This window comes from Oncorhynchus clarkii, chromosome 18 (assembly GCF_045791955.1).
Source record: "Oncorhynchus clarkii lewisi isolate Uvic-CL-2024 chromosome 18, UVic_Ocla_1.0, whole genome shotgun sequence".
In the NCBI taxonomy this organism is placed as follows: Eukaryota; Metazoa; Chordata; class Actinopteri; order Salmoniformes; family Salmonidae; genus Oncorhynchus; species Oncorhynchus clarkii.
Window position 1 is genome coordinate 7,844,369 of NC_092164.1, and position 22,889 is coordinate 7,867,257.

The 22,889-nt window shown below is 42.4% G+C and overlaps 2 protein-coding genes across 3 annotated transcripts in view; one reads left to right on the forward strand and one right to left on the reverse strand.

The window, feature by feature from the left end:
* LOC139372952 (tripeptidyl-peptidase 2-like) overlaps positions 1 to 14,552 on the forward strand; it is a 64,792-nt gene extending 50,240 nt beyond the window's left edge. The window contains exons 21-29 of one of the 2 annotated variants that reach the window (XM_071112844.1): positions 2,079 to 2,323; positions 3,306 to 3,384; positions 5,153 to 5,191; positions 5,510 to 5,703; positions 6,963 to 7,059; positions 8,650 to 8,780; positions 11,455 to 11,698; positions 11,852 to 11,971; positions 13,366 to 13,947. In XM_071112844.1, the coding sequence (XP_070968945.1) occupies positions 2,079 to 2,323; positions 3,306 to 3,384; positions 5,153 to 5,191; positions 5,510 to 5,703; positions 6,963 to 7,059; positions 8,650 to 8,780; positions 11,455 to 11,698; positions 11,852 to 11,971; positions 13,366 to 13,455 (1,239 nt within the window). In that variant the 3' untranslated portion in view covers positions 13,456 to 13,947. Of the gene's footprint in view, positions 1 to 2,078; positions 2,324 to 3,305; positions 3,385 to 5,152; positions 5,192 to 5,509; positions 5,704 to 6,962; positions 7,060 to 8,649; positions 8,781 to 11,454; positions 11,699 to 11,851; positions 11,972 to 13,365 lie in introns of both variants that reach the window. The other variant, XM_071112845.1, reaches the window with a different exon arrangement.
* LOC139372956 (general transcription factor II-I repeat domain-containing protein 2-like) overlaps positions 1 to 22,889 on the reverse strand; it is a 979,173-nt gene that overhangs the window by 923,983 nt on the left and 32,301 nt on the right. The window lies entirely within an intron of this gene.

The following is a 22,889-nucleotide window of genomic DNA, read 5'->3' on the forward strand; positions in this document are numbered from 1 at the left end:
TACCACACACTCGTACCCCCGACGGCGTGGTACGTACCCCTGGGGGTACATACCCCAGTTTGGGAACCACTGCTACATGGCAACGTTGTCTAGATGGAATTTGTATTTGTGGTCCTGGTGACTGGACCTTTTCTGGAACACCATTATTTTGGTCTTACTGAGATTTACTGTCAGGGCCCAGGTCTGTCAGGGTCCAGAATCTATCTAGGTGCTGCTGTAGGCCCTCCTTGGTTGGTGACAGAAGTATCAGCAAACAGTAGACATTTGACTTCAGATTCTAGTAGGGTGAGGCCGGGTGCTGCAGACTGTTCTAGTGCCCTCGCCAATTCGTTGATATACAGTGGGGCAAAAAAGTATCAGCCACCAATAGTGCAAGTTCTCCCACTTAAACAGATGAGAGAGGCCTGTAATTTTCATCATAGGTACACTTCAACTATGACAGACAATATGATTTTTTTAAATCCAGAAAATCACATTGTAGAATTTTTTATGAATTTATTTGGAAAATAAGTATTTGGTCACCTATAAACAAGCAAGATTTCTGGCTCTCACAGACCTGTAACTTCTTCTTTAAGAGGCTCCTCTGTCCTCCACTCGTTACCTGTATTAATGGCAGCTGTTTGAAGTTGTTATCAGTATAAAAGACACCTGTCCACAACCTCAAACAGTCACACTCCAAACTCCACTATGGCCAAGACCAAAGAGCTGTCAAAGGACACCAGAAACAAAATTGTAGACCTGCACCAGGCTGGGAAGACTGAATCTGCAATAGGTAAGCAGCTTGGTTTGAAGAAATCAACTGTGGGAGCAATTATTAGGAAATGGAAGACATACAAGACCACTGATAATCTCCCTCGATCTGGGGCTCCACGCAAGATCTCACCCCGTAGGATCAAAATGATCACAAGAACGGTGAGCAAAAATCCCAGAACCACACGGGGGAACCTAGTGAATGACCTGCAGAGAGCTGGGACCAAAGTAACAAAGCCTACCATCAGTAACACACTACGCCGCCAGGGACTCAAATCCTGCAGTGCCAGACGTGTCCCCCTGCTTAAGCCAGTACATGTCCAGGCCCGTCTGAAGTTTGCTAGAGAGCATTTGGATGATCCAGAAGAAGATTGGGAGAATGTCATATGGTCAGATGAAACCAAAATATAACTTTTTGGTAAAAACTCAACTCGTCGTGTTTGGAGGACAAAGAATGCTAAGTTGCATCCAAAGAACACCATACCTACTGTGAAGCATGGGGGTGGAAACATCATGCTTTGGGGCTGTTTTTCTGCAAAGGGACCAGGACAACTGATCCGTGTAAAAGAAAGAATGAATGGGGCCATGTATCGTGAGATTTTGAGTGAAAACCTCCTTCCATCAGCAAGGGCATTGAAGATGAAAAATGGCTGGGTCTTTCAGCCTGACAATGATCCCAAACACACCGCCTGGGCAACGAAGGAGTGGCTTCGTAAGAAGCATTTCAAGGTCCTGGAGTGGCCTAGCCAGTCTCCAGATCTCAACCCCATAGAAAATCTTTGGAGGGAGTTGAAAGTCCGTGTTGCCCAGCAACAGCCCCAAAACATTACTGCTCTAGAGGAGATCTGCATGGAGGAATGTTTGTGTACATTGATTTTATAATGTTGTATGTTTACCCTCTTCTCTCTCTCTCCTCTCTCTTTCTCTCATCTCCTCTCTTTCTCTCTTCTCTCATCTCCTCTCTTTCTCTCATCTCCTCTCTCTTTCTCTCCTCTCCTCTCTCCTCTCTTCTCTCTTTCTCTCCTCTCTTCTCTCTTTCTCTCCTCTCTCTTTCTCTCTTTCTCTCTATCTCTCCTCTCCTCTCCTCTCCTCTACCTCTCCTCTCCTCTCCTCTCCTCTCCCCTCCCCTCCCCTCTCCCCCTCCCCTCCCCTCTCCTCTCCTCTCCTCTCCTCTCCTCTCCCTCTCCTCTCCCTCTCCTCTCCTCTCCTCTCCTCTCCTCTACCTCTCCTCTACCTCTCCTCTACCTCTCCTCTACCTCTCCTCTCCTCTCCTCTCCTCTACCTCTCCTCTACCTCTCCTCTCCTCTCCTCTCCTCTCTCTCCATCAGTACTCTCTGAAACTAGAGAAAGGTGACTACACGCTGCGTCTGCAGGTGCGTCATGAGCAGGCCAGTGAGCTGGAGCGTCTGAAGGACCTTCCGTTTGTGGTGTCCCACCGTCTGTCCACTACTCTGACCCTGGACGTTTATGAGTCTCACCGCGCTGCCCTCTTGGCTAAGAAGAAAACCAACTCCCTGACCCTGACCCCTGGAGCTTCCCAGCCTTTTTATGTTACAGCCCTGCCTGACGACAAGTAAGTACCCCTCACCTCTGGTGACCCTGACCCCTGACCCTCACCCCTGGTGACACTGACCCTCACCCCTGGAGACCCTGACCCCTGACCCTCACCCCTGGAGACCCTGACCCTCACCCCTGGAGACCCTGACCCCTGACCCTCACCCCTGGAGACCCTGACCCTCACCCCTGGTGACCCTCACCCCAGGAGACCCTGACCCTCACCTCTGGAGACCCTGACCCCTGACCCTCACCCCTAGAGACCCTGACCCCTGGAGCTACCCAGCCTTTTTATGTTACAGCCCTGCCTGATGACAAGTAAGTAACCCCTGACCCCTAGAGACCCTGACCCCTGGAGCTTCCCAGCCTTTTTATGTTACAGCCCTGCCTGACGACAAGTAAGTACCCCTCACCCCTGGAGACCCTGACCCTCACCCCTGGTGACCCTGACCCTCACCCCTGGAGACCCTGACCCCTGACCCTCACCCCTGGAGACCCTGACCCTCACCCCTGGAGACCCTGACCCTCACCCCTGGAGACCCTGACCCTCACCCCTGGAGACCCTGACCCTCACCCCTGGAGACCCTGACCCCTGGAGACCCTGACCCTCACCCCTGGAGACCCTGACCCCTGACCCTCACCCCTGGAGACCCTGACCCTCACCCCTGGAGACCCTGACCCCTGCCTCACCTCTGGAGACCCTGACCCCTAACCCTCAGTACTGACCCCCTGGAGCTACTCATCCCTTCTTGGTCACCTCACTGCCTGATGATAAGTGAGTGCCTCTGGGCCTAGAGGCTCTAATCATAACCCTGAACCTGACCTCTCTGAGAAGAACCCATCTATCACCATGGAGACCCAACTCAACACTGTTTAGAGATGTAATGTTCAGCAGTTTGAAGTCTGTTCTCCTTCATCTAAAAACACAGTCTCTGACTCCCCCCTTCTCCATCCCCCCCCCTCTCTCTCTCCTCTCCCCCCCTCTCTTTCTCTCTACCCAGGGTTCCTAAAGGAACATGTCCAGGATGCTATCTGACCGGCTCCCTGGTCGTGCCTAAGGGAGAATACGGCAAGAAAGCAGTGAGTGGCTCTTTCTACTGTCACTCAACAGCTCTCCTACACTCTCATTGGCTCACTCCTTTTATGGCCCCCACTCGTCATCCTTCTCAACCAATCAGAAGCTTTGCTAGCATCACAGTTTTAGTTGCACGTTGCTTTGATGCTCTTTTCACTGTGTGGTGGGAGGGGTTTTCTAGTTCCTGCCTGCGACTCCGTGGCCTGTGATTTGTAGATGCTGCTGTCCGTCACTCTGGTCTTTGTTGTGTTCAGGAGTTCTGTTGGGTTCTGTTTAGTTCTGGTCTACTTGCCACTAGTTGTAAACGATGAGAGAGAAGCAGTATGACTTGTCACTAGTTGTAAACGATGAGAGAGAAGCAGTATGACTTGTCGCTAGTTGTAAACGATGAGAGAGAAGCAGTATGACTTGTCACTAGTTGAGAGAGAGAGAAGCAGTATGACTTGCCACTAGTTGTAAACGATGAGAGAGAAGCAGTATGACTTGTCGCTAGTTGTAAACGATGAGAGAGAAGCAGTATGACTTGTCACTAGTTGAGAGAGAGAGAAGCAGTATGACTTGCCGCTAGTTGTAAATGATGAGAGAGAGAAGCAGTATGACTTGCCGCTAGTTGTAAACGATGAGAGAGAGAAGCAGTATGACTTGCCACTAGTTGAGAGAGAGAGAAGCAGTATGACTTGTCACTAGTTGTAAACGATGAAAGAGAGAAGCAGTATGACTTGCCACTAGTTGTAAACGATGAGAGAGAGAAGCAGTATGACTTGTCACTAGTTGTAAACGATGAGAGAGAGAAGCAGTATGACTTGCCGCTAGTTGTAAACGATGAGAGAGAGAAGCAGTATGACTTGCCACTAGTTGTAAACGATGAGAGAGAAGCAGTATGACTTGCCACTAGTTGAGAGAGAGAGAAGCAGTATGACTTGTCGCTAGTTGTAAACGATGAGAGAGAGAAGCAGTATGACTTGTCACTCTGGTCTTTGTTGTGTTCAGGAGTTCTGTTGGGTTCTGTTTAGTTCTGGTCTACTTGCCACTAGTTGTAAACGATGAGAGAGAAGCAGTATGACTTGTCACTAGTTGTAAACGATGAGAGAGAAGCAGTATGACTTGCCGCTAGTTGTAAACGATGAGAGAGAAGCAGTATGACTTGCCACTAGTTGAGAGAGAGAGAAGCAGTATGACTTGTCGCTAGTTGTAAACGATGAGAGAGAAGCAGTATGACTTGTCGCTAGTTGTAAACAATGAGAGAGAAGCAGTATGACTTGCCACTAGTTGAGAGAGAGAGAAGCAGTATGACTTGTCGCTAGTTGTAAACGATGAGAGAGAAGCAGTATGACTTGTCACTAGTTGTAAACGATGAAAGAGAAGCAGTATGACTTGCCACTAGTTGAGAGAGAGAGAAGCAATAGGACTTGCCGCTAGTTGTAAACGATGAGAGAGAAGCAGTATGACTTGTCGCTAGTTGAGAGAGAGAAGCAGTATGACTTGCCACTAGTTGTAAACGATGAGAGAGAAGCAGTAGGACTTGCCGCTAGTTGTAAACGATGAGAGAGAGAAGCAGTATGACTTGTCGCTAGTTGTAAACGATGAGAGAGAAGCAGTAGGACTTGCCGCTAGTTGTAAACGATGAGAGAGAGAAGCAGTATGACTTGCCACTAGTTGTAAACGATGAGAGAGTAGCAGTATGACTTGCCGCTAGTTGTAAACGATGAAAGAGAGAGGCTGTATGCTCCTTCCTGTGTTCTCTCTCTCACTGTGTGTTATTCTGACCACCAGGGACAGGCCTCTGCAAAACGACAAGGAAAATTTAAAAAGGTACTGATGACCTAGAAATCACTCTGTCAAATCCTCAAAAGGAAAATGGTGTTTTATGTTGTGAATCACTGTGGGGAAGAATTAAGATATTTGCTAGCCCCAACATGTAAATATATTTCTACTGGCAAAGTTAGACAAGGTTCATTTCCTCTGGTGGTCAATATAGCAGCACAGCTGTGTTCTGTCACCGTGACAACGCATTCTAACTGACAAGGGATTGGACAGACGGCAGGGGGGGAAGTGTTGTGGAGGCTTATGGGTAACGTAGTCCTAGAGGGTGTCAGTGGGTTAACCAGTGGTTTTATCTTTCTCATCAAGGACATTGTGCCAGTGGTCTATCACCTCATCCCTGCACCCAACAAGAGCAAGAACGGAGCGAAGGAGGGGGCGAAGGAGGGGGCGAAGGAGAAAGAGGGAGCGAAGGAGGATGCGAAGGAGGGAGCGAAGGAGAAGGATGTGAAGGAGGAGTTTGAAGAGGCTCTCAGAGACCTGAAGATACAGTGGATGACCAAGTCAGTCTCTCTGTCTGTTTGGGTCTCTCTACCTGCTCGCAGTCTGTCTGTTTGGGTCTCTACCTGCTGTCAGTTTCTCTCTGTCTGTTTGGGTCTCTCTACCTGCTGTCAGTCTGTCTGTTTGGGTCTTTCTACCTGCTGTCAGTCTCTCTCTCTGTTTGGGTCTCTCTACCTGCTGTCAGTCTCTCTCTGTCTGTTTGGGTCTCTCTACCTGATGTCAGTCTCTCTCTGTCTGTTTGGGTCTTTCTACCTGCTGTCAGTCTCTCTCTCTGTTTGGGTCTCTCTACCTGCTGTCAGTCTGTCTGTTTGGGTCTCTCTACCTGCTGTCAGTCTCTCTCTGTCTGTTTGGGTCTCTCTACCTGCTGTCAGTCTCTCTCTGTCTGTTTGGGTCTCTCTACCTGCTGTCAGTCTCTCTCTGTCTGTTTGGGTCTTTCTACCTGCTGTCAGTCTCTCTCTGTCTGTTTGGGTCTCTACCTGCTGTCAGTCTGTCTGTTTGTGTCTCTCTACCTGCTGTCAGTCTCTCTGTCTGTTTGGGTCTCTCTACCTGCTGTCAGTCTGTCTGTTTGGGTCTCTCTACCTGCTGTCAGTCTCTCTCTGTCTGTTTGGGTCTTTCTACCTGCTGTCAGTCTCTCTCTGTCTGTTTGGGTCTCTCTACCTGCTGTCAGTCTGTCTGTTTGTGTCTCTCTACCTGCTGTCAGTCTGTCTGTTTGGGTCTCTCTACCTGTTGTCAGTCTCTCTCTGTCTGTTTGGGTCTCTCTACCTGCTGTCAGTCTGTCTCTCTCGCTCTCTCTCTCTCTCTTCCTCCATTACCTCTCTCTCTCTTCCGCCCTTACCTCTCTCTCTCTCTCTCTCTCTTCCTCTCTCTCTCTCTTTCTCTCGCTTCCTCCCTTACCTCTCTCTCTCTCTCTCTCTCTCCTACACTTACATCTCTCTCCCACCCTTACATCTCTCTCTCTCTCTCCTACACTTACATCTCTCTCCCACCCTTACATCTCTCTCCCACCCTTACATCTCTCTCCCACCCTTACATCTCTCTCTCTCTCTCTCTCCTACACTTACATCTCTCTCCCACCCTTACATCTCTCTCCCACCCTTACATCTCTCTCCCACCCTTACATCTCTCTCTCTCTCTCTCTCTCTCTCTCTCCCACCCTTACATCTCTCTCCCACCCTTACATCTCTCTCTCTCTCTCCCCTTCTCCCTTCCCTCTCTCTCTCTCCCCTTCCCTCTTTGTCTCCCCCCCCCCCCCCCCCTCCAGGTTAGACACCAGTTCCCTGTATGATGACCTGAAGGAGAACTTCTCTTCTTACCTGCCACTACATGTTCAGAGGCTGCACCAGCTCGACTCTGAGAAGGTACACACACTATCTGCTGTTGATTAATCATGTCTAACCTTGATCTCTCTCGCTCTCTTTCTCTGCTGTTGATTAATCGTGTCTAACCTTGATCTCTCTCTCTCTCTCTCTCTCTCTGCTGTTGATTAATCGTGTCTAACCTTGATCTCTCTCTCTCTCTCTGCTGTTGATTAATCGTGTCTAACCTTGATCTCGCTCTCTCTCTCTCTCTCTCTCTCTGCTGTTGATTAGTCGTGTCTAACCCTGATCTCCCTCTATCTCTCTGCTGTTGATTAGTCGCGTCTAACCCTGCTCTCTCTCTCTCTGCTGTTGATTAGTCACGTCTAACCCTGATCGCTCTCTCTCTGCTGTTGATTAGTCGTGTCTAACCCTGATCTCCCTCTCTCTCTCTGTTGTTGATTAGCCATGTCTAACCCTGATCTCTCTCTCTGCTGTTGATTAGTCGTGTCTAACCCTGCTCTCTCTCTCTGCTGTTGATTAGTCGCGTCTAACTCTGATCTCTCTCTCTCTGCTGTTGATTAGTCGTGTCTAACCCTGATCTCTCTCTCTCTCTCTCTCGCTGCTGTTGATTAGCCGTGTCTAACCCTGATCTCTCTCTCTCTCGCTGCTGTTGATTAGTTGCGTCTAACCCTGATCTCTCTCTCTCTGCTGTTGATTAGTCGCGTCTAACCCTGATCTCTCTCTCTGCTGTTGATTAGTCGTGTCTAACCCAGATCTCTCTCTCTGCTGTTGATTAGTCGTGTCTAACCCAGATCTCTCTCTCTGCTGTTGATTAGCCGTGTCTAACCCTGCTCTCTCTCTCTGCTGTTGATTAGTCGCGTCTAACCCTGATCTCTCTCTCTCTGCTGTTGATTAGTCGCGTCTAACCCTGATCTCTCTCTCTCTGCTGTTGATTAGTCGCGTCTAACCCTGATCTCTCTCTCTCTGCTGTTGATTAGTCGCGTCTAACCCAGATATCTCTCTCTGCTGTTGATTAGTCGCGTCTAACCCTGATCTCTCTCTCTCTGCTGTTGATTGGTCGCGTCTAACCCTGATCTCTCTCTCTGCTGTTGATTAGTCGTGTCTAACCCTGATCTCTCTCTCTGCTGTTGATTAGTCGTGTCTAACCCAGATCTCTCTCTCTGCTATTGATTAGTCGCGTCTAACCCTGATCTCTCTCTCTCTCTCTCTCTGCTGTTGATTAGTCGTGTCTAACCCTCATCTCTCTCTCTGCTGTTGATTAGTCGCTTCTAACCCTGATCTCTCTCTCTCTGCTGTTGATTAGTCGCGTCTAACCCTGATCTCTCTCTCTCTGCTGTTGATTAGTTGTGTCTAACCCTGATCTCTCTCTCTCTCTCTCTCTCTCTGCTGTTGATTGGTCGTGTCTAACCCTGATCTCTCTCTCTGCTGTTGATTGGTCGTGTCTAACCCTGATCTCTCTCTCTCTGCTGTTGATTGGTCGTGTCTAACCCTGATCTCTCTCTCTCTGCTGTTGATTAGTCGCGTCTAACCCTGATCTCTCTCTCTCTGCTGTTGATTAGTCGCGTCTAACCCTGATCTCTCTCTCTCTGCTGTTGATTGGTCGTGTCTAACCCTGATCTCTCTCTGTAGGAGCGTCTGAAGCGCCTGGGTGACATCGTAACGGCCTCTGACATGGTTCTGTCTCAGATCGACCAGACGGCCCTGGCAGTCTACCTCACCTTAAAGACCGACCCTCGCCCTGACGCTGCCACAATCAAGAGGTGCACCACTAAGTCTTAGTCTGGGTCCCAAATGGCACCCTATTCCCTATATAGTGCACTACTTTAGACCAGAGCCATATAGAACCCTATTCCCTATATATAGTACACTACTTCAGACCAGGGCCCTATAGAACCCTATTCCCTATATAGTGCACTACTTTAGACCAGAACCCTATTCCCTATATAGTGCACTACTTTAGACCAGGGCCCTATAGAACCCTATTCCCTATATAGTGCACTACTTTAGACCAGAGCCCTATGGGCCCAGTCCACCTGGCCGTGCTGCTGCTCCAGTTTCAACTGTTCTGCCTTATTATTATTTGACCCTGCTGGTCATTTATGAACATTTTAACATCTTGGCCATGTTCTGTTATAATCTCCACCCGGCACAGCCAGAAGAGGACTGGCCACCCCACATAGCCTGGTTCCTCTCTACCCAGTACAGTCAGAAGAGGACTGGCCACCCCTCATAGCCTGGTTCCTCTCTACCCAGTACAGCCAGAAGAGGACTGGCCACCCCACATAGCCTGGTTCCTCTCTACCCAGTACAGCCAGAAGAGGACTGGCCACCCCACATAGCCTGGTTCCTCTCTACCCAGTACAGTCAGAAGAGGACTGGCCAATCCTCAGAGCCTGGTTCCTCTCTACCCAGTACAGCCAGTAGAGGACTGTTCACCCCTCAGAGCCTGGTTCCTCTGGTCTACCCAGTACAGCCAGTAGAGGACTGGCCAACCCCTCAGAGCCTGGTTCCTCTCTACCCAGTACAGCCAGGTCACCCCTCAGATCCTGGCTCCTCTCTACTCGGTACAGCCAGAAGAGGACTGGCCACCCCTCATAGCCTGGCTCCTCTCTACTCGGTACAGCCAGAAGAGGACTGGCCACCCCTCATAGCCTGGTTCCTCTCTACCCAGTACAGCCAGAAGAGGACTGGCCACCCCTCATAGCCTGGTTCCTCTCTACCCAGTACAGCCAGAAGAGGACTGGTCACCCCACATAGCCTGGTTCCTCTCTACCCAGTACAACCAGAAGAGGACTGACCACCCCTCAGAGCCTGGTTCCTCTCTACCCAGTACAGCCAGAAGAGGACTGGCCACCCCTCAGAGCCTGGTTCCTCTCTACCCAGTACAGCCAGAAGAGGACTGACCACCCCTCAGAGCCTGGTTCCTCTCTACCTGGTACAGCCAGTGGAGGACTGACCACCCCTCATAGCCTGGTTCCTCTCTACCTGGTACAGCCAGAAGAGGACTGGCCACCCCTCATAGCCTGGTTCCTCTGGTCTACCCAATACAGCCAGAAGAGGACTGGTCACCCCTCAGAGCCTGGTTCCTCTCTACCCAATACAGCCAGAAGAGGACTGGCCACCCCTCATAGCCTGGTTCCTCTGGTCTACCCAGTACAGCCAGAAGAGGACTGGTCACCCCTCAGAGCCTGGTTCCTCTCTACCCAGTACAGCCAGAAGAGGACTGGCCACCCCTCAGAGCCTGGTTCCTCTCTACCCAGTACAGCCAGAAGAGGACTGACCACCCCTCATAGCCTGGTTCCTCTGGTCTACCCAGTACAGCCAGAAGAGGACTGGCCACCCCTCAGAGCCTGGTTCCTCTCTACCCGGCACAGCCAGAAGAGGACTGACCACCCCTCATAGCCTGGTTCCTCTCTACCCAGTACAGCCAGAAGAGGACTGGCCACCCCTCAGAGCCTGGTTCCTCTCTACCCGGCACAGCCAGAAGAGGACTGACCACCCCTCATAGCCTGGTTCCTCTCTACCCAGTACAGCCAGAAGAGGACTGGCCACCCCTCAGAGCCTGGTTCCTCTCTACCCAGTACAGCCAGAAGAGGACTGGCCACACCTCATAGCCTGGTTCCTCTGGTCTACCCAGTACAGCCAGAAGAGGACTGGCCACCCCTCATAGCCTGGTTCCTCTGGTCTACCCAGTACAGCCAGAAGAGGACTGGTCACCCCTCAGAGCCTGGTTCCTCTCTACCCAGTACAGCCAGTAGAGGACTGGTCACCCCTCAGAGCCTGGTTCCTCTCTACCCAGTACAGCCAGAAGAGGACTGGTCACCCCTCAGAGCCTGGTTCCTCTCTACCCAGTACAGCCAGAAGAGGACTGACCACCCCTCATAGCCTGGTTCCTCTGGTCTACCCAGTACAGCCAGAAGAGGACTGGTCACCCCTCAGAGCCTGGTTCCTCTCTACCCGGCACAGCCAGAAGAGGACTGGCCACCCCTCATAGCCTGGTTCCTCTCTACCCAGTACAGCCAGAAGAGGACTGGCCACCCCTCAGAGCCTGGTTCCTCTCTACCCGGCACAGCCAGAAGAGGACTGGCCACCCCACATAGCTTGGTTCCTCTCTAGCTTTCTTCCTAGGTTCTGGCTTTCCTAGGGAGTTTTTCCTAGCCACCGTGCTTCTACACCTGCATTGCTTGCTGTTTGGGGTTTTAGGCTGGGTTTCTGTACAGCACTTTGAGATATCAGCTGATGTACGAAGGGCTTTATAAATAAATGTGATTTTGATTTGAATAGGGTTCCATTCAGGGCTCACACTTAGACAGTCAGGTCACAACAGGTTGTCTGTCTGTTAAATCCGTTAAAACCACTCCCCTTTACCTCATTTCTATTGGACAGAGAATTTGATATCTAATAGAACTTCCTGTTTCTGTGTGTTTCCTGCAGTGACATGGAGAAGCAGAAATGTTCCCTGCTGGATGCTCTGTGTAGGAAGGGCTGTGCCCTGGCCGACCTGGTACTGCTGCCTGCTCCACCCCAGGACGGGGCCGGGGGGGCCGGAGACAGGGCAGAGACAGGGGCTGAAGAGGAGGAGGTGACCAGCTCTGACGACGCCCAACAGGGCAGGGCCAAAGCCTTGACAGACACCTTCTGGGAGCTGCAGAAGTGGGTGGAGCTAACGGACTCTAAGGTGAGGAGAAGAGGTGTGGCCAGCTGTTTCCTCGACGATCCCCGGCTTACGCCACAACTTGCAGTGGATGATGTGTCAACGGTAACTTACATATGAATCATCCATCTCAATCTTTCTCCCAATTTTTGATGGTTTGATCCCCTTCCTCCCCAGGTGTTGACGTTCTCCTACAAACATGCACTAGTCAATAAGATGTACGGCAGAGCCCTGAAGTTTGCCTCCAAGATCGTAGAAGATAAACCCAGTAGAGAGAACTTGAAGAACTGCATTCAGGTTAGAAACATCCTCAGTCCAACTACCCGATACATCTACTTCCTGTTAGTTATGTTTTACAGCCTCCGCACAACTACCTGATACATCTACTTCCTGTTAGTTATGTTTTACAGCCTCCGCACAACTACCTGATACATCTACTTCCTGTTAGTCATGTTTTACAGCCTCAGACCAACTACCCTGATACATCTACTTCCTGTTAGTCATGTTTTACAGCCTCAGTCCAACTACCTGATACATCTACTTCCTGTTAGTCATGTTTTACATCCTCAGTCCAACTACCTGATACATCTACTTCCTGTTAGTCATGTTTTACAGCCTCAGTCCAACTACCTGATACATCTACTTCCTGTTAGTCATGTTTTACATCCTCAGTCCAACTACCTGATACATCTACTTCCTGTTAGTCATGTTTGACATCCTCAGTCCAACTACCCTGATACATCTACTTCCTGTTAGTCATGTTTTACAACCTCAGTCCAACTACCTGATACATCTACTTCCTGTTAGTCATGTTTTACAGCCTCAGTCCAACTACCTGATACATCTACTTCCTGTTAGTCATGTTTTACAGCCTCAGTCCAACTACCTGATACATCTACTTCCTGTTAGTCATGTTTTACAGCCTCAGTCCAACTACCTGATACATCTACTTCCTGTTAGTCATGTTTTACAGCCTCAGTCCAACTACCCTGATACATCTACTTCCTGATAGTCATGTTTTACAACCTCAGTCCAACTACCTGATACATCTACTTCCTGTTAGTCATGTTTTACAGCCTCAGTCCAACTACCTGATACATCTACTTCCTGTTAGTCATGTTTTACAGCCTCAGTCCAACTACCTGATACATCTACTTCCTGTTAGTCATGTTTTACAGCCTCAGTCCAACTACCTGATACATCTACTTCCTGATAGTCATGTTTTACAGCCTCAGACCAACTACCCTATACATCTACTTCCTGTTAGTCATGTTTTACAGCCTCAGTCCAACTACCTGATACATCTACTTCCTGTTAGTCATGTTTTACAGCCTCAGTTCAACTACCTGATACATCTACTTCCTGTTAGTCATGTTTTACAGCCTCAGACCAACTACCCTATACATCTACTTCCTGTTAGTCATGTTTTACAGCCTCAGTCCAACTACCTGATACATCTACTTCCTGTTAGTCATGTTTTACAGCCTCAGTTCAACTACCCTATACATCTACTTCCTGTTAGTCATGTTTTACAGCCTCAGACCAACTACCCTATACATCTACTTTCTGTTAGTCTTAGACTAGCAGTGTTTAATCTGTCTGTAACACCTGAACAAAGAGACTAAAGCTCAGAGACATTCAGATTGCAATCTACTTCCTGTATGGTGACATCACGTCCTGTTTGTTTCCAGGTAATGCGGTCCTTGGGCTGGATGCACTGTGCCACTTTCACAGAGAACTGGCTGCCCATCATGTACCCTGCCGACTACACTTCCTTCTAGACACTCTGTTACACACACACACACACACACACACACACACACAGCAGGCATGGATTGACCTCACAAACATAAACACACATCTGAAAACAGTTTTTTTACCAAGTCTTGACTGAATGCCTCGAAACAATGTGGTCACGTAGAGAAGATTTCAACCCAGACACATTTTCAGAGCTTCTTGTTAAAAACCCTCCACTGTTGTTCAGTTGTAGATAGAAAGATGAAGTCCCAGAACGGATCGTTTCGTCTTTATCTGATATTTCTGTACTGAATGTTTCACCCTCCTGAAGGAACCCGGTCTGTAGAAAGGTACCGACACGCGTCATAATACACATTATAAACAGGCAATATGACATGTTATTATTCTCCCTGATGGATGTTTAAGTGTGTGTGTGTGTGTGTGTGTCCGTCCTCTCTTTGGAATCCCTGGAAAGAGCCTCCCTCGTTGTCAGGATTCCACAGTGATCCTGTCCTCGCTTTTGTTTCACCCCTCCCTCCCTCCTTCCCTCCCCCTTTCTCTGTACTGTAAATTAAGCATTTGAGGTTTTAGTTACGGTCTGAAGTTCAGGGTTCATCTGTCTCATTCTGTCTTCTCGTTGCCAACGACAGTCTCTCCTAATGGCCTTAACTTAATCCACCACGGGACCGTCAGCGCCGTCCAACTCTGACTCCGGATCGATCAGAACAACCTCCTCATATCTCTCTGGTTGTGGCCCAAACACCACCCTATCCCCTATATAGTGCACTTCTTGTGACTAGAGCCCTGCGGGGGTTTCATACGGCTGTGATTTGAAAAGCAGTGCACTCTATAGGGAATAGGTTAACATTTGGGAGGCATCCTATCGGTTCTCTCTGCTGGTGTCAAAAGACCTTTCGGATAATATTAATGGGATGTCTTGTATTTATATTACAACTCAAAAACCTTAGTCAATTAAACGACAATATTTTACGGAATGTTAAGATTTTAAGGAAATGTACTTTTTAGTATTATTTTATAACCATATTCTTCCTGGACGACATGTGGAAAGTACCAACACACAGTTTTGTTATCACTGTAATGGAATTATGTCACAAATGAATAAAAAGATTTGGAAGAGTAATTGTATGAGTGTCTTATGGAGTTATCTGATCCAACAATCGACAACTTAGGACTTCCTATATCCACAACCCATTTATATTTGACCATAGAAACTGGAACAAAGACAGCAAAGCGTATATATTTTTTATATTTAATATCAATCCAAATTTTCCAAGTACATGTTTGTAAAGAAAAGGAAGCTGAAGCATTTACATCGAGGAACCCATTTTCAGCCTTTTTTGTTGTTGTTGTTGTCTGTGTTGTATGTGGGACATATTTGGGAGATGGACCGTCGCTAGGCAACAGTCCCGAAACGCGATTGAGAGAACAAGCACTTCTGAAGCTTCAAGTAAGCAATGTTACTAAACTAGTTGTGTTGAATCAGTTTAAAGTGAAACCAATGAATTATGAAATGTTGTGAATATATGAACAGGTAGTGCAGGATGTCATGTAAAAATCTTACCGGCATGAAATAGTTTCCAATCGTTCAGATAGTTGCGTTGTGACATTTTGACGGGCTCTTTCTTTCTGCCTGTCGACTGCTATCGTTATGATGAGTTGACTGTAAAAGATTAATTGCTAAAGTAAGCTAGTAGTGATTAGGGACTGTTAGCCATTTTTAAAATGAGCAGGATAAATGTGTCTGTTTTCTGAAGGAACTGTCTAGCCAACGGGGACAGCCAACTGCCCACATTGGGCACGTTTCTCTGCGTGCCTTTTATGGCTATGTGGGAAGCTAATCAACTTCAAAATCAATTCAACTTCAAGAGGGCCGTCTTGGTTTAGCTTGGCATTAAATAAGCAGCGCACACCCCCTGTGACAAGTCAACTACTGTAATGAAACCCCTAGCAGACCCCTAGACTACCATACACACCATCATGCACTGCCTCAGTCAGAAACTCTTGTCTAGACTACCATCTCATCCCAATTATATTCAAATAAAAAGGCCAATATAGCTTGGAAAGACAATCAGTGCAGCCTCTTTCAGTGCACGTTTGTCAATATACCCTCATCTCTCTCCTCTCCCACATTACAGACATTATGAGTGGCTTCTCTAGTATTTTAGTTAACTGTTATCCTGTTATCTCTACCCATTCTACAGACATTAAAACTGATATCCTGTTATCTCTACCCCTTCTACAGACATTAAAACTGATATCCTGTTATCTCTACCCCTTCTACAGACATCAAAACTGTTATCTCTACCCTTCTACAGATGCTAAAACTGTTTATCTTGCTGGACACTCATCCCATCATACCAACACAACGATATATTTAGAGAGGAGACCATCTGACACACACATCTATCCATTACCCAATCTCTGTTTACAAGCAGCATGTGTAATAGCAGTTTTGAGTCAGTGCTGTGGAGAGATATACACACACACACACACACTATTACTCAGTCTCTGTTTACAAGTAAGTAATCCCAGTTTGTAAATAGAGGTTTGACAGAGAGTTGTTGCACCAAGTTATGCTCGATGTATTTTCTGGTCACAGCAGGTATTTCTAGTGAGTGTTTTTTACAGTAGCTTGCTGTTAGAAATGGATACCAATGCATACGCAATGGAATGTGTTATATAACACATTCTATAATGCCTGATGGAGCAGGATACATGGGGAATATACATAAACATGGTGAATACCTATACATAAACATGGGGAATATACATAAACATGGGGAATACCTATACATAAACATGGGGAATATACATAAACATGGGGAATATACATAAACATGGGGAATACCTATACATAAACATGGGGAATACCTATACATAAACATGGTGAATATACATAAACATGGTGAATATACATAAACATGGGGAATATACATAAACATGGTGAATATACATAAACATGGGGAATATACATAAACATGGTGAATATACATAAACATGGTGAATATACATAAACATGGGGAATACCTATACATAAACATGGAGAATATACATAAACATGGGGAATATACATAAACATGGGGAATATACATAAACATGGTGAATATACATAAACATGGGGAATACCTATACATAAACATGGGGAATACCTATACATAAACATGGGGAATATACATAAACATGGGGAATATACATAAACATGGGGAATACCTATACATAAACATGGTGAATATACATAAACATGGTGAATATACATAAACATGGGGAATACCTATACATAAACATAGGGAATATACATAAACATGGGGAATATACATAAACATGGTGAATATACATAAACATGGTGAATATACATAAACATGGGGAATACCTATACATAAACATGGGGAATACCTATACATAAACATGGGGAATATACATAAACATGGGGAATATACATAAACATGGTGAATATACATAAACATGGTGAATATACATAAACATGGTGAATATACATAAACATGGGGAATATACATAAACATGGTGAATATACATAAACATGGGGAATATATATACATAAACATGGGGAATATACATAAACATGGGGAATATACATAAACATGGGGAATATACATAAACATGGGGAATACCTATACATAAACATGGGGAATATACATGAACATGGGGAATATATATACATAAACATGGGGAATATACATAAACATGGGGAATATACATAAACATGGTGAATATACATAAACATGGGGAATATATATACATAAACATGGGGAATATACATAAACATGGGGAATATACATAAACATGGGGAATATACATAAACATGGGGAATACCTATACATAAACATGGGAATATACATAAACATGGGGAATACCTACACATAAACATGGTGAATATACATAAACATGGGGAATATACATAAACATGGTGAATATACATAAACATGGGGAATATACATAAACATGGGGAATATACATAAACATGGTGAATATACATAAACATGGTGAATATACATAAACATGGGGAATATACATAAACATGGGGAATACCTATACATAAACATGGGGAATATACATAAACATGGGGAATATACATAAACATGGGGAATACCTATACATAAACATGGGGAATATACATAAACATGGGGAATACCTACACATAAACATGGGGAATATACATAAACATGGGGAATACCTACACATAAACATGGTGAATATACATAAACATGGGGAATATACATAAACATGGTGAATATACATAAACATGGGGAATATACATAAACATGGGGAATATACATAAACATGGTGAATATACATAAACATGGTGAATATACATAAACATGGTGAATATACATAAACATGGGGAATACCTATACATAAACATGGGGAATATACATAAACATGGGGAATATACATAAACATGGGGAATACCTATACATAAACATGGGGAATATACATAAACATGGGGAATATACATAAACATGGGGAATATACATAAACATGGGGAATATACATAAACATGGGGAATATACATAAACATGGGGAATATACATAAACATGGGGAATACCTATACATAAACATGGGGAATACCTATACATAAACATGGGGAATACCTATACATAAACATGGTGAATATACATAAACATGGTGAATATACATAAACATGGGGAATATACATAAACATGGTGAATATACATAAACATGGTGAATATACATAAACATGGGGAATATACATAAACATGGTGAATATACATAAACATGGGGAATATACATAAACATGGGGAATATACATAAACATGGTGAATACCTATACATAAACATGGGGAATACCTATACATAAACATGGTGAATATACATAAACATGGTGAATATACATAAACATGGGGAATATACATAAACATGGTGAATATACATAAACATGGGGAATATACATAAACATGGTGAATATACATAAACATGGTGAATATACATAAACATGGGGAATATACATAAACATGGGGAATATACATAAACATGGGGAATACCTATACATAAACATGGGGAATATACATAAACATGGGGAATACCTACACATAAACATGGTGAATATACATAAACATGGGGAATACCTACACATAAACATGGTGAATATACATAAACATGGGGAATATACATAAACATGGTGAATATACATAAACATGGGGAATATACATAAACATGGGGAATATACATAAACATGGTGAATATACATAAACATGGGGAATATACATAAACATGGTGAATATACATAAACATGGGGAATACCTATACATAAATATATGGTGGGGAATATACATAAACATGGTGAATATACATAAACATGGGGAATATACATAAACATGGTGAATATACATAAACATGGGGAATACCTATACATAAACATGGGGAATACCTATACATAAACATGGGGAATATACATAAACATGGTGAATATACATAAACATGGGGAATATACATAAACATGGTGAATATACATAAACATGGTGAATATACATAAACATGGGGAATACCTATACATAAACATAGGGAATATACATAAACATGGGGAATATACATAAACATGGTGAATATACATAAACATGGTGAATATACATAAACATGGGGAATACCTATACATAAACATGGGGAATACCTATACATAAACATGGGGAATATACATAAACATGGGGAATATACATAAACATGGTGAATATACATAAACATGGTGAATATACATAAACATGGTGAATATACATAAACATGGGGAATATACATAAACATGGTGAATATACATAAACATGGGGAATATATATACATAAACATGGGGAATATACATAAACATGGGGAATACCTATACATAACCATGGTGAATATACATAACCATGGTGAATATACATAAACATGGTGAATATACATAAACATGGTGAATATACATAAACATGGGGAATATACATAAACATGGAGAATATACATAAACATGGGGAATATACATAAACATGGGGAATATACATAAACATGGGGAATATACATAAACATGGGGAATATACATAAACATGGGGAATATACATAAACATGGTGAATATACATAAACATGGTGAATATACATAAACATGGGGAATACCTATACATAAACATGGGGAATACCTATACATAAACATGGTGAATATACATAAACATGGTGAATTCCTATACATAAACATGGTGAATATACATAAACATGGTGAATATACATAAACACGGGGAATATACATAAACATGGGGAATATACATAAACATGGGGAATATACATAAACATGGGGAATATACATAAACATGGGGAATACCTATACATAAACATGGTGAATATACATAAACATGGGGAATATACATAAACATGGGGAATACCTATACATAAACATGGGGAATATACATAAACATGGGGAATACCTATACATAAACATGGTGAATATACATAAACATGGGGAATATACATAAACATGGGGAATACCTATACATAAACATGGGGAATATACATAAACATGGGGAATATACATAAACATGGGGAATATACATAAACATGGGGAATATACATAAACATGGGGAATATACATAAACATGGGGAATATACATAAACATGGGGAATATACATAAACATGGGGAATATACATAAACATGGGGAATATACATAAACATGGGGAATATACATAAACATGGGGAATATACATAAACATGGTGAATATATATAAACATGGTTAATATACATAAACATGGGGAATACCTATACATAAACATGGGGAATATACATAAACATGGGGAATACCTATACATAAACATGGTGAATATACATAAACATGGGGAATATACATAAACATGGGGAATATACATAAACATGGGGAATATACATAAACATGGTGAATATACATAAACATGGGGAATATACATAAACATGGTGAATATACATAAACATGGGGAATATACATAAACATGGGGAATATACATAAACATGGAGAATATACATAAACATGGTGAATATACATAAACATGGGGAATATACATAAACATGGGGAATATACATAAACATGGTGAATATACATAAACATGGGGAATATACATAAACATGGGGAATATACATAAACATGGTGAATATACATAAACATGGGGAATATACATAAACATGGGGAATATACATAAACATGGTGAATATACATAAACATGGGGAATATACATAAACATGGGGAATATACATAAACATGGGGAATATACATAAACATGGGGAATATACATAAACATGGGGAATATACATAAACATGGGGAATATACATAAACATGGGGAATACCTATACATAAACATGGGGAATACCTATACATAAACATGGTGCCACTATGGACCAGGATACATGGGGGATTTTAACTCTTACCTCCATTAAGAACGGTTTTGATTTCGTCAGCGTTTGGCCAGGGTATGAGAATTTGACCTGAATACGCCAGCTCTCGAGTTTCTGATATGACCGTTAAAACCAAATCTTATCCAGCCTGAAACCCTTTTTGTCAGAGGTCCTTGGTATGCCCCTGCCTCTGCCCTACATAACTCGGTATGAGGGGTCTGATGAGGGGGACAGGGCCAAAGGAAATGGCTGGTCCACAGAGAGAGGGAGTGATGTCAGTGTCTGATTCTGTTGTGGTATTGTTGTACTGTGACCTTTTATAATTATTTTGACTTGGTAACTAATAGCAAGCCATTTCTAGATTTAACCTATCATAGAGGGCAGAGGTTGCCGGGTGAACTGATTCAAATGGCAGCTTGGAGGCAACCCCCATTCCAGTATGTTGTTGTGGTATTGTTGTACTGTGACCAACCCCCATTCCAGTATGTTGTTTGTGTATTGTTGTACTGTGACCAACCAACGTACCAGTATGTTGTTTGACATTTAGATTTTCTGACCAGGTCAGCATATACAGTATCTCTTTCTGTCATATATCTGGTATGTTTATTTGAAGAGTTAGCTGGCTAGCTTGTAAAGTGGCAAATTAAAGTAATGTTAGCCTAGCATTTTCTGTTTAGCTAGTTAAATTAGCTAGTCGTTTAAAAAAAAAATCTAACCTTTCAAGCCTGCTGTGAAGAGTAAGTTTACAGTATGTTCTTAACTCGGTTACATTTAGTATTATTTTATATCAATATTTTTATTCGACCACATATGGAAAATACCAACACGCTACTTTGTTATCATAGTCACTGTAATGGAATTATGTCACAAATGGGAAAATAATTCGGAATAAAAAGATTTGGACTAATTGTCTCCCATTGTGAGTGTGTTATGTATTTCTCAGGTCCACCAGCAGCATACTTACGACATCCATTATTATTATTATTATTATTGGTATTATTATTATTATTATTATTGGTATTATTATTATTGGTATTATTATTATTGGTATTATTATTATTATTATTATTATTGGTATTATTATTATTGGTATTATTATTATTATTATTATTGGTATTATTATTATTGGTATTATTATTATTATTATAATTATTATTATAATTATTGGTATTATTATTATTATTATAATTATTGGTATTATTATTATTATTGGTATTATTGGTATTATTATTATTATTATTATTATTGGGATTATTATTATTATTATTATTGGTATTATTATTGGTATTATTATTGGTATTATTATTATTATTATTATTATTGGGATTATTATTATTATTATTATTATAATTATTGGTATTATTATTATTGGTATTATTATTGGTATTATTATTATTATTATTATTATTGGGATTATTATTATTATTATTATTATAATTATTGGTATTATTATTATTGGTATTATTATTATTGGTATTATTATTATTATTATTATAGGTATTATTATTATTGGTATTATTATTATTATTATAATTATTATTATAATTATTGGTATTATTATTATTATTATAATTATTGGTATTATTATTATTATTATTATTATTGGGATTATTATTATTATTATTATTATTATTGGTATTATTATTATTATTGGTATTATTATTATTATTATTATTATTGGTATTATTATTATTATTATTATTATTATTGGTATTATTATTATTATTATTGGTATTATTATTATTATTATTATTATTATTATTGGTATTATTATTATTATTGGTGTTATTATTGGTATTATTATAATTATTGGTATTATTATTATTATTATTATTATTATTATTGGTATTATTATTATTATTATTATTATTATTATTATTATTATTGGTATTATTATTATTATTGGTGTTATTATTATTATTATTATTATTGGTATTATTATTATTATTGGTGTTATTATTATTATTATTGGTGTTATTATTGGTATTATTATTATTATTATTATTATTATTATTATTGGTATTATTATTATTATTGGTGTTATTATTATTATTATTATTATTGGTATTATTATTTGACCATACAAACTGAAACAAGA